At 35.4% G+C, this 17738-nt stretch overlaps 2 protein-coding genes across 22 annotated transcripts in view; one reads left to right on the top strand and one right to left on the bottom strand.

Annotated features, from left to right (window-relative positions):
* On the bottom strand, positions 1 to 12710 carry LOC129576396 (sialin). Of its 5 annotated transcripts, none has more exons than XM_055461501.1 (7): positions 10732 to 11452; positions 10126 to 10432; positions 9766 to 10024; positions 3820 to 3964; positions 3429 to 3703; positions 2946 to 3117; positions 1 to 2786 (listed from the first exon to the last, which is right to left on the bottom strand). In XM_055461501.1, exons 4-7 carry the CDS (start codon positions 3950 to 3952, stop codon positions 1762 to 1764), a joined length of 1605 nt encoding a protein of 534 aa, XP_055317476.1. In that variant the 5' UTR covers positions 3953 to 3964; positions 9766 to 10024; positions 10126 to 10432; positions 10732 to 11452; the 3' UTR covers positions 1 to 1761. The 5 variants fall into 5 exon arrangements, with proteins under 5 accessions (XP_055317476.1, XP_055317473.1, XP_055317478.1 ...); XM_055461498.1 differs by having other exon boundaries at positions 9766 to 10027; XM_055461503.1 differs by adding an exon at positions 12626 to 12710 and having other exon boundaries at positions 9766 to 11763.
* Positions 11542 to 17738, top strand: part of LOC129576386 (tau-tubulin kinase homolog Asator) — a 22101-nt gene continuing 15904 nt past the window's right edge. For 8 of the 17 annotated variants that reach the window (XR_008688879.1, XR_008688878.1, XM_055461398.1 and 5 more), the window contains exon 1: positions 13739 to 16756. The gene's annotated coding sequence lies outside the window, so the exon portion shown is untranslated. Of the gene's footprint in view, positions 12208 to 13738; positions 16757 to 17738 lie in introns of those variants that run through there. The other 9 variants (XM_055461399.1, XM_055461405.1, XM_055461404.1 and 6 more) reach the window with 4 other exon arrangements.

Raw genomic sequence — 17738 nt, forward strand, 5'->3', positions numbered from 1 at the left:
TTTTTTCTTAAGAAAAATAAATCTTTACTTTTATTCAACATGGTGGTGTATTATGGGATTAGAGATTAAGAAAAAGTAAAAATAATGCTACACCGCGCAATTTTGCTTACTAAACTATACATATATTGCTGAGCAACACACAATCTTATCCAATCGAATGTTTGATCGAGCTAATTTTTTTTAAGTGTTACCTGCTGCATATTTAATTCACTCACAAGTCGTTGTTTGTGACCGATTTTTTTTTTCCTTAAAAAACAAAATTACAACACCGTTCACGGGCAATTTTATTACATTCTGTTTGTGCAAAGATTCAAAATTTCTTTGTTCCTCTTGAACACTTTGGAAATACGAAATACTTAAATTGAATTTAACTACCCATGCCGTGTATTGACCGATTCAACAAAGTTTTTTTTTTCTATCCGTCTATATATCTTAAACTCTTTGTTCAATGCCTGAATCTTATGTTTTGTTCAGACGCACAAGAACCGTATGATGATATTTGCTTTACAGCAGGAATTCTCATTCATGGTTCAGGAATTTCCTGAGAGACAACTTTTAGCTTCCTTGTTGACCTGTATATTTGATTCGATTCATTGACCAATTCGTTTAATTAATCTGGGGTTTCATCATCACAAGCCAGTTCATATTTACAATTACTATTTGCATGATATTTGGCTGTTTTTTTTTTTGTACCTGTTCCATAAAATACGAAACACACACTCAGAAATTTCCCCTGCTGTCATTAGATTTATAATTTGAAAAAGGAAAAAAAAAATTCAATAAATATTGTGCAATTTTAAATCGCTCTGATTTTGGAGAAGTTTGAAATAAGATTGACGATTTTGATAAAAAAGAATGCTACAAGTTGAAGACAATGGCCATAGCGATTTGCTTGATATTTGTTTCCCCTCAAAAAATTTGAGTCAAAATTCGAGATTGCATTCAGTAAATCAAGCCGAACTGAACTATGGCGCATAAATTGACAAAGATTTTTATTTTCTTTTTTCCTTCTGATTCAAAACTGGTGCTTTAAAACTGCTAATTGACGAATTATGATTTGAATTTTTCAAAGACAAAAACGCTCTTCTGTACAAAGCTCAATTTTCATTTCAAATATAGATCAAAATTATTGTGTATTTAAAAACACTGTATTATCAATCCAGTTGCACTCATTATTGCGGCAGCAACACAATTCTTGTGTATTTTTATAAAGTAACCGCCCCCAGGGCTGAAGCATGACAATTTCTGAGTGTTGGCTGTATTTTTTTTTCCATTTTCAGTGCTCTGCATAAGATTATTATCATCATTACAAGTTCAACGTGTATTAAAAATATAAACTATGTTGCACTCAAATAGGTAAAGAAATTAACAAAAATATTGTTTGAATTATATGTGTATATAACGATAATTAGTTTCAATATAAATGTATAGTGTGTATATCGGTATACTGTTTTTTTTTTTTTGTGTGAGTGAGAGAGAGAAAGTACATTTTTTCGCTACGTAATAAATTGCAACGAAAAATGCATTTGAAATGTTCATCGAATTTGCCACTCTGAATAATAGTAATAATAATATCTATCTATATATATATATAATAAGCTTATTTGCAATTTGTCTTTTTTCTTTCTTTTCGTGTCAGAATGGAATTTGTGTGTTTCCAACTATATTAAAGTAATTCGAGAGAGAAATAAAAACAAATAAATGGAATTTGAAACGGAAAAAAGCACACACAAAAATCTAACTTAAAAAAAACTGTGTGTACTATTTAACGAGAAGAACACTATTTTGTGTGGCAATCGTTGTCGATTTTTCAATCATTGGTTTGATCGAAGCGTTTGCTTCGGGCAATAGTTTGGTTGGTGGATAATTCCATGGTTGTATTTCGGCCGTACCATAAATATGGAACATAACATATGTGGTGCAAGCGATTATTGTCATTGTGATAAACGCCAATTTCCATTGATTGACATCGGTAACGGTGGTAACAATGAGACCATTGACGACCGGATTCAAGAATGAGGCACTCATGTGAATCGTTTGAGCAAAGGCTAATACTGGACCGGCTAAATTCGGTGCAATATCAACAATATTGGCCATTGGGCCGGCATATGAGGCGGTTATAAATGTCACCGATATGAACCAAATCACAAGAATCACATAGAAATCGGTGCAATAACCAATAAATAGCGCCAAAATGCCCGGTAATACTTGGGACAGGACGGTGAAGAGTTTTCGAATATTTGTCAGCGATAGCGTTTGACGTTCCATCATGTAATCGGCTATCCAGCAGAAGATTACCGATGAAATGTATGAGCAAAGAAATGGTGTGCCCGACAGCAATCCGTTCGTTTGAATGTCAACGCCAAGTATGTTCTTCATATATGTCGGTCCGCCCATTATGAATGTGTAATGCACCCAAATGCGACCAAATGTTGTCACACCAATCGCCCATGCCGGTAGTGATGTGAATATCTTACGCCATGGCACCATCATACCTTGTCCAGCCCGAATGCTGTCATCAATGTTTCGTTGAATGTACTCGTATTCGTGGCACGATATGCGTGGATGCTCTTCTGGTGTATTGTATGCCAATAAGTACCACATTAAGCACCAAAACATTCCAATTGAACCGCTGGTATAGAAGACAATTCGCCATCCCCAATGATTGATAATGAAACCGCACATCGGATACGTTAGGCCAATGCCAACACTAAACCCTTGAAAGCTTGACATGAAACGGCTGCGCTCTTTTGCTGGGATCCAATAGCTTACAACGGCATACATGGCTGAAAGAAATGAAAGAATAACGCGTTTTTTTTTTTTCATTAATTTCTTTTTTTCTCGGCATTTTTTCAAACATTCTTCATCTCTTCGCTTTTCTATATGAATTTCGTTATTTTGGTTTGTTCTTCAATTAATTTTCTTGAGGTTTTTTTTTTCCTCACCTGGCCACGTTAAACCCGATGCAAATCCTTGAATTGAACGCAGCAATATCAAGGCACTATAATGATAAGACGATGCAAGCGGTATTCCTAAACTACATGCGGCCGTCACAAATTGTGACCATCCAAACACATTCTTTGTACCAAAATACTGAGTAGCTACGCCGCCAACCACCTGTTGGTTTGAAATAGAGATGATAAAAAGCCCGATGTTTTAGTATCCATAGTTGTTAAATTGGAAAAAAAAAAATCAATAAACCAAAAATTTAGTGTCGATTGTGTAAATCGATTAGAACAAAATTATTGAGGGAAAATCGGTTTAAAAATTTATGTAATTTCTAAAATGAGATCGACACTTACATCGAAAATCGTTATTATTTAATGACTTATAAAGAGCTGAGCTCGTTATATTTTTATTACTGTGACGTCAGTAGAAAAACTATAATTAAATGAAAATTGAAATTTTGGCCGGTTGTTACCACTCACCTGAGATAAAACATAACAAGCGTAAAATGAACCCAAAATAACCGACTGCACCGATGATGACCATTCAAATTCACCATTGTCCACATCGATTGGCACTTTTGTATCACTAGCATTCATGGATGCATTAACGGTTGATTGAAGGATGGTGTCAGTGTTACTGTTGTTTCCCCGAACCATTGAAACCAACGCAATATTTATATCGTTGCGCATCATAAATGACACAAGAAAACCGGACCATGATAAAAAGTATAGCACCAACCGGGCTGGAATCCAACCTGTAAACGTGAATAAACGAAAAATTGTTAAAGAAACCAATTGGTCATTTGGATTTGATTGCTTATAAACAAAATTTTAAAACAGAGCCGAACAAAACAAAAACCTTGACACTTACTGGTATTGCATTCACTTGTCACAGTATTGTTGCCATAAATTCGATCGCCCACCAATCCGTTTTGATTGAAATGACGACTACATTTAACTAGTTTGCACTTGCCCTGCAAGCGCACCTCTCGGCTTAATGACATGTTTTCGGTTTTCTATTTCAAATGCAGAGAAAAACAAAACAAAATAAGGAAGAAACAAAATTAATTCAAACTGTTTCGATGCAGTATCTTTCAGCGAGTGTATTTAAAACGTAATGTGAGTCAAGTTTAAATAGTATAAAGTCCAATAAAGTCGCATTCTAAAAACGGTTATCACCGGACATTTTACGCTTTGGACTTCAAGTAGGAGACAGCCTATCGGTCGGATCAACAACTGAATTCCGAGATAGTCTTTTGAATTCGTTGGCTTTTTTTCTCTTATACTTCTTCTTCTTCTTCTTTGTTTAAATAGCATCGCATCGGTTAAAGCATACAATCCGAATGTGTTTTCGGTGTATTGTTTACAAACAACAAACATATCACAATGATAAACATTATTGTAACTGCGGAGATAAGTGCTGTATGTTGAAATAGTTGATATGCTGCATTTCCAGCTCAGGCATGGATGAGTACACAAAAAAAAACATCCGTCGCTTCCGTTTATGGATGAGCATTTGATAGATCTGAATAATTCTATTTAAATCTTCATTTTCCAAGGTCAGAGCGTGCCGTTTACGCTAAGAACATACATTTAAATGACTCTAAACAGTAAGCTGATGGATTCAATGAGAAACGTAATCAAATGAAAACGTCTCAAATTCCAAAGCAATGTCCATTTTTCACTGTTTTGATTGTATGGAAATTCTGCATTTCAAAGTAATTCTGCTGTTTCGTCAAAAATTATTATCGAACCGATTATCGCATATCAATTTTCCTTTTGCATAACGGAATGTAATTTAAACTGAAACACATTTCGTTTTCTGAATATGGGTTGTTGTATTTCACAAACACAGATTCCGGGTTAAGTAAGCACATTATTCCTTGAGTATTATAATAACAATAATGATAATAAGCAGTTGAGTTGTAAAAAAAATGTTCTTCGTCATCATTTCAATACAAATGCTTAAAATGTGACACTTTAATCAATCCAGTTTATGTTTGTTTGAATATAAAAACGGCATTTAGCTCTACTTCTCTCTCTCTCTTTCTCGGCCTATATCGCTAGCTCAACCGTATGAGTGAAACTATTTCCGAGACCAGATTTATTTGCCATAAATCACAATTCCGTTGAAATCATGTGCTAGGTTTGAGTGTATGATTCCAACAACCGTGTGCTTTTTTTCTTCAATTTTTCATGTCACAACGATAACACCGAATGAATGAATTGCAAAAGTTTAGGGGTCGAATATCGTATGAAAATGTATAAACGCTACATGAAATGCGCAATATCAACAATGAAATCATGACATCAATATGAAAATCACGTGTGTATTTCATAAAACGAGTTTGGCAATTATTTGGCCGGTGTGCAATCCTTGGTGCAATCGTCAGCGAAAATTGATTCGATCGCTAGATAAACACCGTTTGGGTGTTTAATTAGTGCTTAGAAGCAATTAGAGCTGTGTTTTTTTCATTTCTATCTGTGAAAGTGAAACGTGATACCGCGAAAAAAAAAAGAGATACTAATTCAAGTATTTGTTGACTGTGGTGTTGTTTTCTCCCGTGATATTTCCGTCAGTCCGTGACATTTAGATCAAACCTTGATTTTCTTCTCGTTAAGCCACCAAGCCCATTTTGTTTTAATAACAAAAATGTCTACAGCAATCAATCAACAATGCCCTATATAGATATGATCGATCCATAAACAAACATTTCCGGTTTAGTGGGGGGGGGGGGGGGAAACGGCGATAAAATTTGCAGTTTTGGATGAATTAATGTTGCCTGCAACAAACTGCGCTCTAAATGGAAAGTACTAAGCAATGCATGCTCTAACGGCATCTATACGGTACAGTTTGGAAGTATAAGTCAGTGATCTTCCGATAGGGACAAACGCAATGCAAACTGAACTCTGAACGGGGCTGGAATTCTAAGTCATTCCACCAAAATCGTTCGGAATTATTTTTTTTCGTACATAAGACCATATTGGAGTGAAAGAGAGAGATTCCACTATTTTTCAGCGTGCCACCGGAATTATTTCTCACACATTCCACTCTTCCTTGAGTTATCGGAATAATTCCGATGGAACGCTGAAAAACAGTGAAATCTCTCTCTTTCACTCCAATATGGTCTTATGTACGAAAAAATAATTCCGAACGATTTTGGTGGAATGACTTAGAATTCCACCCCGGTTTTGGATTTTCTGAATTTATTACCATTGCGCTTCACTGTCTTGGTTCCCTGTGTTTATTGATCAGTAAAAAACAATAACAGTATATACGGGGGGAACCAATCCTTTTTTATGGATAATTATCATATTTCGATATTGTTTTTTTTTGTGACGAATTCACTGGGTTTACTTTCGTGATTCAATTGGCCGATACACTCATTCTTATTATTGTTTCATTTACTCAATGGAACACGTCGCTAGATAACAAAATATACATGTTTGAAAACAGCGTTGCTGTAATGTGATGCAGAATGAAGAAATCATGATTTGATTTGTTAACATATGGTCATTTTTATTTTGTTTTTCAAAAATGAAAAAAAGAGAAAAACAAATACAGTGCACGTATATTAAATGAAGCACTTTAAGCTCAGCTGTTTTTCATTATATCGATTTCCCATCGAAAATTACAATACAGAAAGTAGTTCAAGTTATGAAGAATACACGAACGGATGGATGTACGTTCGACGTGTTTGTGTATGCGTCGTAACGATTTCATTTCCAAACGATTTAAGTTCACATTCCATTGAAACCACTTTCAATTCCTAGGCGCACTCTCCTCCACAAATAGGCAAAAAGCGTCTCGTTCATCATATAGAAAAGCAACGAGTGATTGAGAGCATGATTTCATGCAATTTATGTTTTATTGCGACATTCCGGCAGACGTTTTCATTCCGGATTCATGGTTAAAATGAAGTTGGAAAAAACAGGGAATGATGAAAAAAAAAGCTTGATTTCATCATGACACACACACACACACATGAGCTTCACAAAAGGTACGTGCATGAATTTTCATGCAATGAATAAGTTAACAAAAGACATAGAATGCTAAACATCTGCTCTGTATCCCAGAGTTTGTTCATTTCACAAGTGCGGAAAATTGGAATTCTTTCGTAATATTCGCACCAGGAATGCCAATTAGAAGTGGAATGAGACAGAGAGACAGAAAGTGGGAGAAAGAGAGAGAGAGAGTATATAAAGCATAAATAATTGATGAGTGCCGTTGCCAATTGACATAATCGTTGTAATTGATATTTTGCTTGTGGAACAATTAAAATTGTCAAGTTCGAATAGGTTCGAGTAGAAAGTACTCTAAGAGCCATCATGAATTCGATCTGCAATACATTGAGAGAGTTCATTAGTGGGCAGAATGCGTGCCAAGGCGCCTTCTTTTTTTTCCCTTGTCCAAATCGACCGACTCGGTTACATAATTTATCGATACATCAAAGATAAAAACATGCACCAAAAACATAGCACTTTGGAATTCGCCCCGATCAATATACACGTTACTGCCGATTATGGCTTGGATGGTTTTGCCTTATTTTACCAAGCTTTTTTCTTCTTTTTCTACTTCTTTCATAGCGTCTTTTTTTTTTGTCTGTCGACTAAAATGTGTTTGACTTCAGCTAAATGTACGCGGTCATCCTATTTGTTTATTTATTTTTGTCATTTATGCCTTGGACGCTTGTACTTGTCTATTGTTAACCCTCTAATGCATACAACCGCCTTCAGACGGGCAACATTTGAATGCCTGTAGAACGTAAACCGTACATCGGATCACATTGCTTCAAAGGGAATTTTTATTTATCAATGTTTTCTCTTCATTTTTTTCTTTGACAATATTTGTCTATGTAGTGTGATTGTAAAGTTATTAACAAAAATTTGACAAAATAAATTATTTTATTTCTAAATTAGACACATTTTTGACACTTTTAAACAATGGATTTGATTGTTCTCTGATTTATGTCAATCGCATTTCCTGACTAAACCATGAGGAATCCAGGATTATGAATTTTTTTTTTTTATTATCTATGGCCAAAAATCAACCAAGTACCTGGGAGTACTGGGAAAAATTAATGCATTAGAGGGTTAATAGTGATCGATGGCCTCAATCTTAATATGTGAACCCATCTAATAAATATGGAAGGCTGAATATTTGTTGTTCTACAAATGAAAGAAAAAATCAATTTCTTTGGTGGTACCGATATGTCGCGCTTGCTTCTTTTAATTCTTTATTTTTTCCACACGCTCCCTTTTGTGTTTAGCAAGCTTAGTTTCATTTTGTGTTCAATAATTTTTTTTTTCTTTTGGTGTTGTCTTTTAAATTAATAATAAATTATTGAACACAAAATAAAACTAAGCTTGCTAAACACAAACGGGAGCGTGTGGAATAAATAAAGAATTAAAAGAAGCAAGCGCGACATATCGGTACCACCAAAGAAATTGATTTTTTCTTTCATTTGTAGAACAACAAATATTCAGCCTTCCATATTTATTAGATGGGTTCACAAGTTAAGATTTAGGCCATCGATCACTATTAACAATAGGCAAGTACAAGCGTCAAAGGCATAAATGACAAAAATAAATAAACAAATAGGATGACCGCGTGCATTTAGCTGAATTCAAACACATTTTAGTCGATAGACAAAAAAAAAGAAAATTCCAGCGGCCCCGTTATAAAAGAAGTCGAAAAAGAAACAAAAAAATTGTGCAATGAATATATGTTTGAATATCGCACAACATTCAATCAGCTGAATAAAAAGAAAAGTCAGCGCGATACTAATCAATTTTGATTTTGCAAAACTGCACGTAATCCAATCATATGTTTATTTCAAATGGATGTGTTTTTCCCTCAACAATTCTCTCCTTGTTCCTACTCAGTGCGTCGAATGTCGTGTAAGTTCATGGATAGATGAATGTTCTAACAACTTTTTGCTTTTGAATGCAGCTGAAATGACGTGTCTCTGTGCAAATGAAGGGAATTACGATTTATTCGATTTAAATGATACCCCGTTTCACTTGAACCAAGAACTAACACACACACAAAACAAATGATGAAACCACAAACAAAATTAGTCATTGGAATATTCCAAAGATCGATTATTACTTATCTACAAAAGCTATGAGTTGAATATTTTATCGGTACCGTTTTTTTTTTTTTTGTCATGTATGTTTATTTGTAGGTATTTTCTGAGGCCTTTTGACATTGTCTCGTTTAGTTTTTGTTGGTCTATCCAATATTTACTAAAACTGTTGCTAACGCAAATAATGTGTGACAAAGAAAAAATTTCGTCTTGAATCCAGTAAACTTGATGTCAGCTTGACCGAGTGTGAATATTTCCGCATTGTGTGATTGTCAAATTAGTCGACACAACATGAACCATACAAAAAAAATTTAGGCTTTCAAAAACACGCAACTATGCTTGTTTCAATGGAAAAATGCCTGAAGTTCTATGAATAAACTCAACTCCAATCATTTCAATGACGTAAAAAGAAAGTGAAAATTGTGATAATTTACGGAGAAAAAAAGAAACCAGCCACTGACAGATAGCTGGGGATATATGCTGAGCATAGAAACTCATCAAGCTAAGATTGGGACATTTTGACTTTGTGACGTGCCTTCCATACAAATTCATGATGGTATCCATGAATTTGTATGGATTTCACCATGAATTTATATAGAGGTCATGTCACAAAGTCAAAATGTCCCAATCTCAGCTTGATGAGTTTCTATGCTCGGCATATATCTCCAGCTATCTGTCATTGACTGAAGGAAACTAAATGAAATTGAAATAATTACTAAATTACTAACCGTTTGAAAATCCGGAGCTTTGCTGCGAATGATGTTGTTGTTGATGCTATTTTTCACAGTCAAAAAAGTGTTGTTGTTGTAGTCGGCTCTGTAATCTCGATAAAGAGCGAGAGAAAAATGTAGCACATGCTACATTACCCAATGACTGATTATAATATGTCTACTGGAGCATATTTTCCTGCCGTTTTTATTAAAAATCACACGTGATTGTAATCAAATGTGGGGGGGAGGGGGTATTCTCTTTTTCTTTTTTGTTCTTCTTCTTAATATGGAACGATCGGAAAGTAATAGGGAAATTTCAGACAAACAGCAGATGACTCATTTGGATTCATCGATTTCATGTGATGTTTACACACTCACTTTAAACAAATTGATCAACTATTTGAACTCAAAAGCACGAACAACCGCTCAATAAATCAATAAAAAAGCATTACAAATTAAAATGAAATAAAAACGGAATAATGACAACAAACAGTGACCGCAGCGCGAACACAACGCGCAAAATAAAAACCAAAAAAGTTTACAAATTTCCACACAATTCGGATCGAATTTAATTCACTGGTGTGCACAACACATTTTTTTTTTTGATTTAGTTTTGGGTACGCAATTATGGTGTCGAAATGTGCGGCTGTTGTTTTGTTTCCTTGTTTTGTCTGTTGGATTGATGCTGTTGTTGTTGTGTAAATTAATTTCGTTTAGAGACGTTGTAAAATATGTGTTTGCATCTTTTCATCTTAATTAGACTATAAGGAACTATTCTTTCTTTTGATTAACACTTTTCGATTCAATTCAATTGTCTTCTCCGCACACTCCGTAAACACATAAACAACCACACATATACACAAGCAACGCAATTAACTGGCGCTCACTTTATGATTGCGTTCAGAACAACAACAACAACAACAACAACAACAATAATAATAACGACAAAAAAAAAACAAACACATAAAATTCATCGAAACATACTCTGGACAAATAAAATCACGGGATAGAGAGGCCGATGTTAAATTGAAGCAACCAATTGAAAGAAAAATCACATGAAGCGAATTTTGTGTATATTATGGTGAAATGCACAACACTTTCATCAGTTATAAAAGGAAATTGGTTCGGATTGCATAAAAAATTTGATTAATTGCTAGTCGACAGTTCGGTTTCAACCAAATTAAAACAAATAAATACGGAAAAAAACCAAAACAAAAATTTTCGTTCGCTCGGCTCTCTCTATCTGCTCACTGTCAGTTCATCCGCATTGCAATGTGGTCTGAACTGTGTGTACTGTTGTGTGTTGCGATTCAAACAAAAAAAAACGAAAACTGGTTGAACTTAAAACAGAACTTATACTAAACGAATGTCAGAAAAGTGTATGCTATTTTATTCATACACAACACATGCTATGTCTCTGGTGCGCGCGTGTGCTCGTTCCCTCACTCGCTCCTTCGCAACAGGCCATCTCATCGTTCGTATATATACATATATGTAATATAGGAATTGTGTGTGACACGCGCTTGCTATTACAACGGTTGTGTTCAACATTGGTTGGGTACTCGTAGCCAATTCTTTTTCGATGTAATTGTAATTGTATTCGGATTCGAAATGTAATCGAGCAATACGTCAAAAGCAAGCATTGTGCTGCTTCAAAATATGTGCGTGCGCATCGCACGCAAACACATGCAGCCGCAAGTGTACAGGCAAATCGACTGTCAAAATCATATGCGCACTAACACAGATTCTCCTCTCGTATCGTTTGCTATTCGCTGTGCTGTTGCTGTTGCTTTTGCTGTTGCTGTTGCTGTTGTGTGTTGACGTTCGCCCTTTTCACAGTTCGATCTGTATCAGTGTCCATGTGCCCGAGCCGCATAATGCACAGGGTGTCTTGTTTCCATCAGTTTTTGCGCAATCGTGTGCTATTTTGCTAAAAAAATTTAATTGAGCCAAATTGAACGGTTTGAAAAACCGTTTTTTTTTTTTCTTCATTTTACTAATTACAATTTTTACGATCTGTTGGTAGAAGTTAAAAGAGAATTATTTTAAGGTATTTTCAATGAAAAACTATCGGAATGAGATAGATGGTGCAAATATTGAAGACAATCAAATAATACTATGCCTAGAATAGTTTGTGCCGAAACATTATGTACTATGGTCACAATTGATTTTTGAGCGGAATTGTACGACTGTAGAATGAGTGTAACACGTGCGACGATTTTGTAATGCATACTCGTAAAAAGGTATAACCACCACGGCGACATTAACGACAATAATCAGCATATTTCATCCATTCAGCACATTATTTAAATTACATACTTCAATTCATATGACACACATTGCGATGGATAATAATCAATGGAAAATAATTGTGCAATTTTACATTATGCATTTCATCGATTGTGTCTTGCACGAGTTATAGATCAAATGACAATGGAGCGTGTTTGGCCAGAAAAACGGGTAAAAATGGATATTTGAATTTCAAACCGAAAAAAAAACTGAATATATATAATGGCTCATTCAAGAATATTTCGCTGAAATGACCGAAAGATAGCGCATATCTCGCCGCAGAATATTATCTTGATTTTGATTGAACAATTGTAATGGAAAACCGCAAACGGCATATGGCGAACAATAATACAAAGATGCACCGAATCACGCATTTGAAATTATACGCAGCGTTTGAAAAATTTCTATCATTACTCGAATTCGTTTTGACGAACATATTTTTTTTTTTTATTTCAAATAATGACAAACTTAAAGTCAACACACATTCAAATGGATTCAAAAATGTTAAGCACTCAATGTGACTTGTAGCTTTCTGTGTGACAGCGAAAATGATATTGAATATTTTGTGTCGTCTTGAGCGCACACACACCTATACACTTGATGATGTCTATAGAAGTATTGTACATTGAACGCGGCCGTCGCCGTCTCCGTCTCCGTCGCCACCAACAAGAACTAACATGAACACATGACTTTCAATCTCTTCTTCCTTTTATTCTTTTACTCCCCCCCCCCCCCCCCTTTTACCGGCATTCCCAATACATTTGGCAGCGATGCCTATTTCAACGTTGAGGACAACACAACACATTGCTAGACATTCATAAATATTTCGATAGTGATAATGACAACCGATACAATCCAACCACACACACACACACACGAACTTTGTTTTTGAAAATGTTCGCAAAATGCGCATTCAAAATATGTGTTAAGCCCTAACAACAAAAATGACTAGCTCATCTTTAGAGCATCAATCAACGCTTCATTCGAAACACACAAACATGAAATCATTAATTTAATTTTTTTTCTGGTTCTGAGAAAAAAGAAGACGATCCGATGGCAATAAACTCGTTCGCTTGCCCTACTTGCTAATGTAGACTCTCTTTTTTATATTTGACTTGAATTGGACTCACTTCTTTTTTTTTTTGACTAAGCCGAGACATTTTTGCGCTGTATTTGATAGAATTCACGGAATATTTTGACCACACCAACCATGTATTGGCTTTTATTTATGAGCATCACACTGTATCGGATCCAACGATCTTGAGGCAAATAAGAAATATTACTAATATTTGTATTATTTAAATGAGAAAAAAGCGTTTCGCACGCTACACCAATTGCACTTTCTTGCAACATCTTGCATCGTTGCGATCTGAGCGTTTTTGGAAAATGGAAAATAGAAGAAACATATATTTCTTTGAACCCATTGATCATAAATTTTAATTTAAGAACTAAATTGATGGCATTCTGTATGAAGTGATCGCATTTGGAATTCACGCCAGAATAAATATTTGGCGATTCAAAACCATTTTCACTGCATCAGATGCAGTTCCTGTGACAAATGTTATGTTTTTTCCATATGTTTTCTTCATTTTACACTTTTGATGCATTTCAAATTTATTTATGGGCCTACGTCACGTCGACTGTCGGTCTTATCGTCGCTCTGCCAATTGCCACTTTATTGAATTTGCTTTAGTTTTGGTTGCTCTTTACAGAAAGAAAAAGAGACGCGAACCCTGATGCAATAGTCATTTTTTTTTTCATTATTATTACTATTCACGCCCACCTAATCATAGACACGAAATGAACAAAGAGCGAAAACTCGGATGTGAAAACGATAATTGAGAAATTGAGGCTACTTATTTTTAGCACGGTTTAGTGAATGAAAGTTGGCGAAATGCAAGTCATCACCTAAGCGTCATCTCAATTATTTGTTATTGAGTGTGCTTTGTTTGTGTGTATGAGTGTGCACGACAGCAAATCCGACTACACTTCCTCCAGTTGAGTGCGAGCCGTTATCACGGACTTCCTACTTTGCACTTCAACCACATTTTATTGTCTTTTTTCTTTCAAAATATTCCGTTTCTCAATGTCGCCCACTTACTTTCCACTAAACTCATTATTCATTGCAGTACACATGTATCTGCGCACTCGATCAATTCACAATATCAAATTCGTCTTCTTTCGCCTGAGAAAGTGAACAATGCGCTACAAATACTTTTCTTGTCATTTTCACTGGAACTTTTTCAAATCAACCGATTCAACTCTTCGAAATTAGCATTCTTTCGAGAGGAAATTGCCAAACAGAAGTATTTTTTTTTTTTTTTACAAGGAATCCTTTTATAAAGCAGGTTTTGCATGGGGATGAGTCGAGGAAAATTTTGCGAGATCCATTGAACTTGCAAATGGATTAATTAATTATGATCCGAACATATGGAAAATTAAATGAGCGCTTGCAAATGGGTGTGTGTGTGTGCGTTTCGAAAAGTTCAACATGCGACTGAACAATGTTAACAGTAACATTATGAAAAATAAATCAAAATTCAAATTGTGAAAATGCGTCAACATGATGAAAGCCTTTTGGACAGATACACACAGCTGATGTGGGCGATTAATTAAGACATCTATCTACTGTTGCGCAAATCTCTGGGGTCAATCAACCGGCTTACATAATTTTTTCTTCTCATTTCTAGTTTAGAATGTCAAAACAATGATTATTATATGCAATTCAAAATGTAATATTTTGGAGAAAAAAAAAACGATTTAAAACTGATAAAATGTGTTCAAGTAAATCGAATGGAACGCGAAAAAAGACTGTCAAAAACATAGAGCAATTTTCCGACAGTCGTTTTTTTTTTCTCAAGAAAAATTACAACGTAGCGAAAAAAATACGTGGTTCGAATACTTGAATTAGATCTTTTTAACATTATCAACGGAAATCATTTGGCACCTTTCGCAGCGGAAAACACCTTTTCGATATACTATTTGACCTAGTGAGCGGATTTAGTTACAGTTATCTTTAGTTTCGATCGGATTTCGGTGCAAAATGAAGCGAATAATTGGCGGAATAGTAAGGCCGCAACGGCAGCTTTCCACCAATGTAAATAGAAGCGAAAAACAAGCGCTGTGCCCAAAGTGTGAATTTAAGCGTGGACCATAAACGAACGAAGAATGCTAAGAACACCCATCAAAAGGCTAAGAAAAAGAATGAAAAATCCATTCGAGCAAATGTAGAGCGAATTCTTTGGTAAAATCGGACTACGTTCGGTTTAAAAATACGCGAAAAATTCTTGGGAAAATGGTTTGTCTTCGTTTATTTTCCTTTTGGATGAAAGAAGAATGAATATACAGGCAGCTGCACATTTGTCAGTCAAGCTACTGAATTTCAATCACGAACGCGATCAAATTCTCTGTCATTTTCGAAGAAACGATGTTGCGAAGAAAGAGAAAAAAAAAACGGTGTGAAAATGATCACACGGAGCAAAAAGAGAAATACAATCAAGCCATGCCAGTATAAAGGAAAAACATATACACACGGCAATTGTACGGCGCACGCTCTGCGAACTATACCGTTGAGTGGACTTTATTCTGTTCAAGAAAATTTGAATATGAAACTTACACTCACCGATCTCTAACAAATGCACACACGGAAACTCATCTACGTCGTCGTTTCGGTATTGTCGTGCGCACCGATTTTCGTTCGGCTATTCCGAATATTCTGCTCAGAATTTTTCACAGTTTGTCTGTTTTTGTTGGTTCGCGGATGCGGCGGCGGTGGCGAAACAGTGTGACAATATATATATTTTTTACGCAACGCGATAGATCGATTTCGGAATCGTGAGAAATGAATGACAGTTTTTTTTTTTCGTGTGTGTCGTGTGAAAGTGCGAATACCGCGAAGAAAGTGAGCATGAGTCGCTCACGGTGTATATACACATTCGAATTGTGTGTTAATTAGTCAGCAGTCTTAATCAGCCGAACAACCAACACAAAAAGGAACTTTTTCGGTTTTCTCGCGAGACAAAAAGCAATCGACGAAAAGAAATCAGTGAAACGGGTTCGAATTCCGTGATACAGCCCAAACGGAGAGAGCAAAAAGTAAAAAAAAAACAAACAAACAAACATACAGTTCGATGATTAGAGTTAGAGAAAATTCAATCAGCTGATTCGTTAAGCAGTTCGATAGAACAAACAATCAATTATTTCTGATAGATTGAATTGATGTAGCTTAAATACAAGATTTATTCAGTCAACGTAATTCGATCGGGTGAGTGTCAGTGCGGGAGTTTGTTGATTGTTTTTTTTTTCGGCGAATCGGATTTGGTTATTGACATCAATTTGCTAAATGTGTTGAAAGATTCAAAAGCTTTCATAACAAAAAAAGTGAACAAATAAGGAAAATATTTTTCATTGAATCGAACTCATGTACAAAGCACACAGAGGGAGAGGGAGGGAACATCGAGATAGAAAACAATGTGCCAGTTGGAAATTGTTTAATCAGTGTATTGCTATTTACATTTTTCATCTACGCAGTGTTTATTAAATGATTGTATTGTTTTTGTGCGTGGAGTGCATTTCAAAGTAAATTAAGATGATGAAGAAAACAAACGCAAATTATCTCAACAACGAACAGCCGAAATAAATAAATACGAACTTTGTGTTATAGGCTTTAAGGAGGTGGACAACAACGGCATATCAAAAAAAACGGAAAGTTTTTCGAAGAGTAAGTAAAAAGATGATTCGTTTTTAAGTTATTTATATTTGTGTGTTCATATAAGAGGCAGAATACATTCGAAAGGAAAGACGAACGAAACAAAAACAAAAACAGCACCGACACGCGAGAGAAAAACAACAAAATCTCGACTCATGCACAAAAAACAACATTTGTACACTTTGTTTTATGTATAGTGGCGCGTTGAAAATTTCTTGACTGTTGAAAAGTTGAAGCTAATAAACGCAAATTTCCCGATGAAATACCAGACGCGAAACGCTGTAAAAAAAGATGAAGCAAAGAGGAGAAAAAAAAAATCGGCTAAGAAAATAGACAAGAGAACGCTAAGCGAAATAGATAGGTCTGTCGGGCTGCATCGGTCTTTTTTATCATCAGAAGATGTCATAAGAAAGAACAGAAAAAAAGAAACTACGAATCACGCTTATAGCTGCCGTGTGCTTATGATTCGTACCATTTTTGTTTCTCTCATTTTCGAGATACAGATAGAGACATACCGTTTTCATTCGTTTTTGATAGTCTAAGTGATCTGCACTTGGATGTAAACACCAATTTTCAACGATCAGAAACACTTATATTTTCATGTTAAACATCAAATGATCAAGATCTGCCAAACTTCGACAAAGTTCCCACGACCAAACGACGTTTCACGGTGTATCTCAATCAAAAATGTTTGCATTCCCCGCCGAAAATCGGTGTGATGCCGCTCATTATATTTATGTTTTATTTTTAATGGGCTTTACTAAATTCAGCGTTCGCATTCAATTTCCGAATAAATTTATTGGGATCGAGTAACATCATGTCATGCCGTGATGTGCCGTGTAAAAACTAGGTGTTTTCATTCTGATTGCATGAAAACAACAAAAATTGGAGTTTCGCTTTGATTTTTCGAACGAAATATTCTTCTTGAGAACGCTATAGAAAATGGGGGAATGAGAGAGAGAGAGAGAGAGAGAGAGAGAGAGAGAGAGAGAGA

Source organism: Sitodiplosis mosellana, unplaced genomic scaffold, assembly GCF_009176505.1.
Source record: "Sitodiplosis mosellana isolate CC-2019 unplaced genomic scaffold, AAFC_SMos_1.0 Smas_scaffold_6181, whole genome shotgun sequence".
In the NCBI taxonomy this organism is placed as follows: Eukaryota; Metazoa; Arthropoda; class Insecta; order Diptera; family Cecidomyiidae; genus Sitodiplosis; species Sitodiplosis mosellana.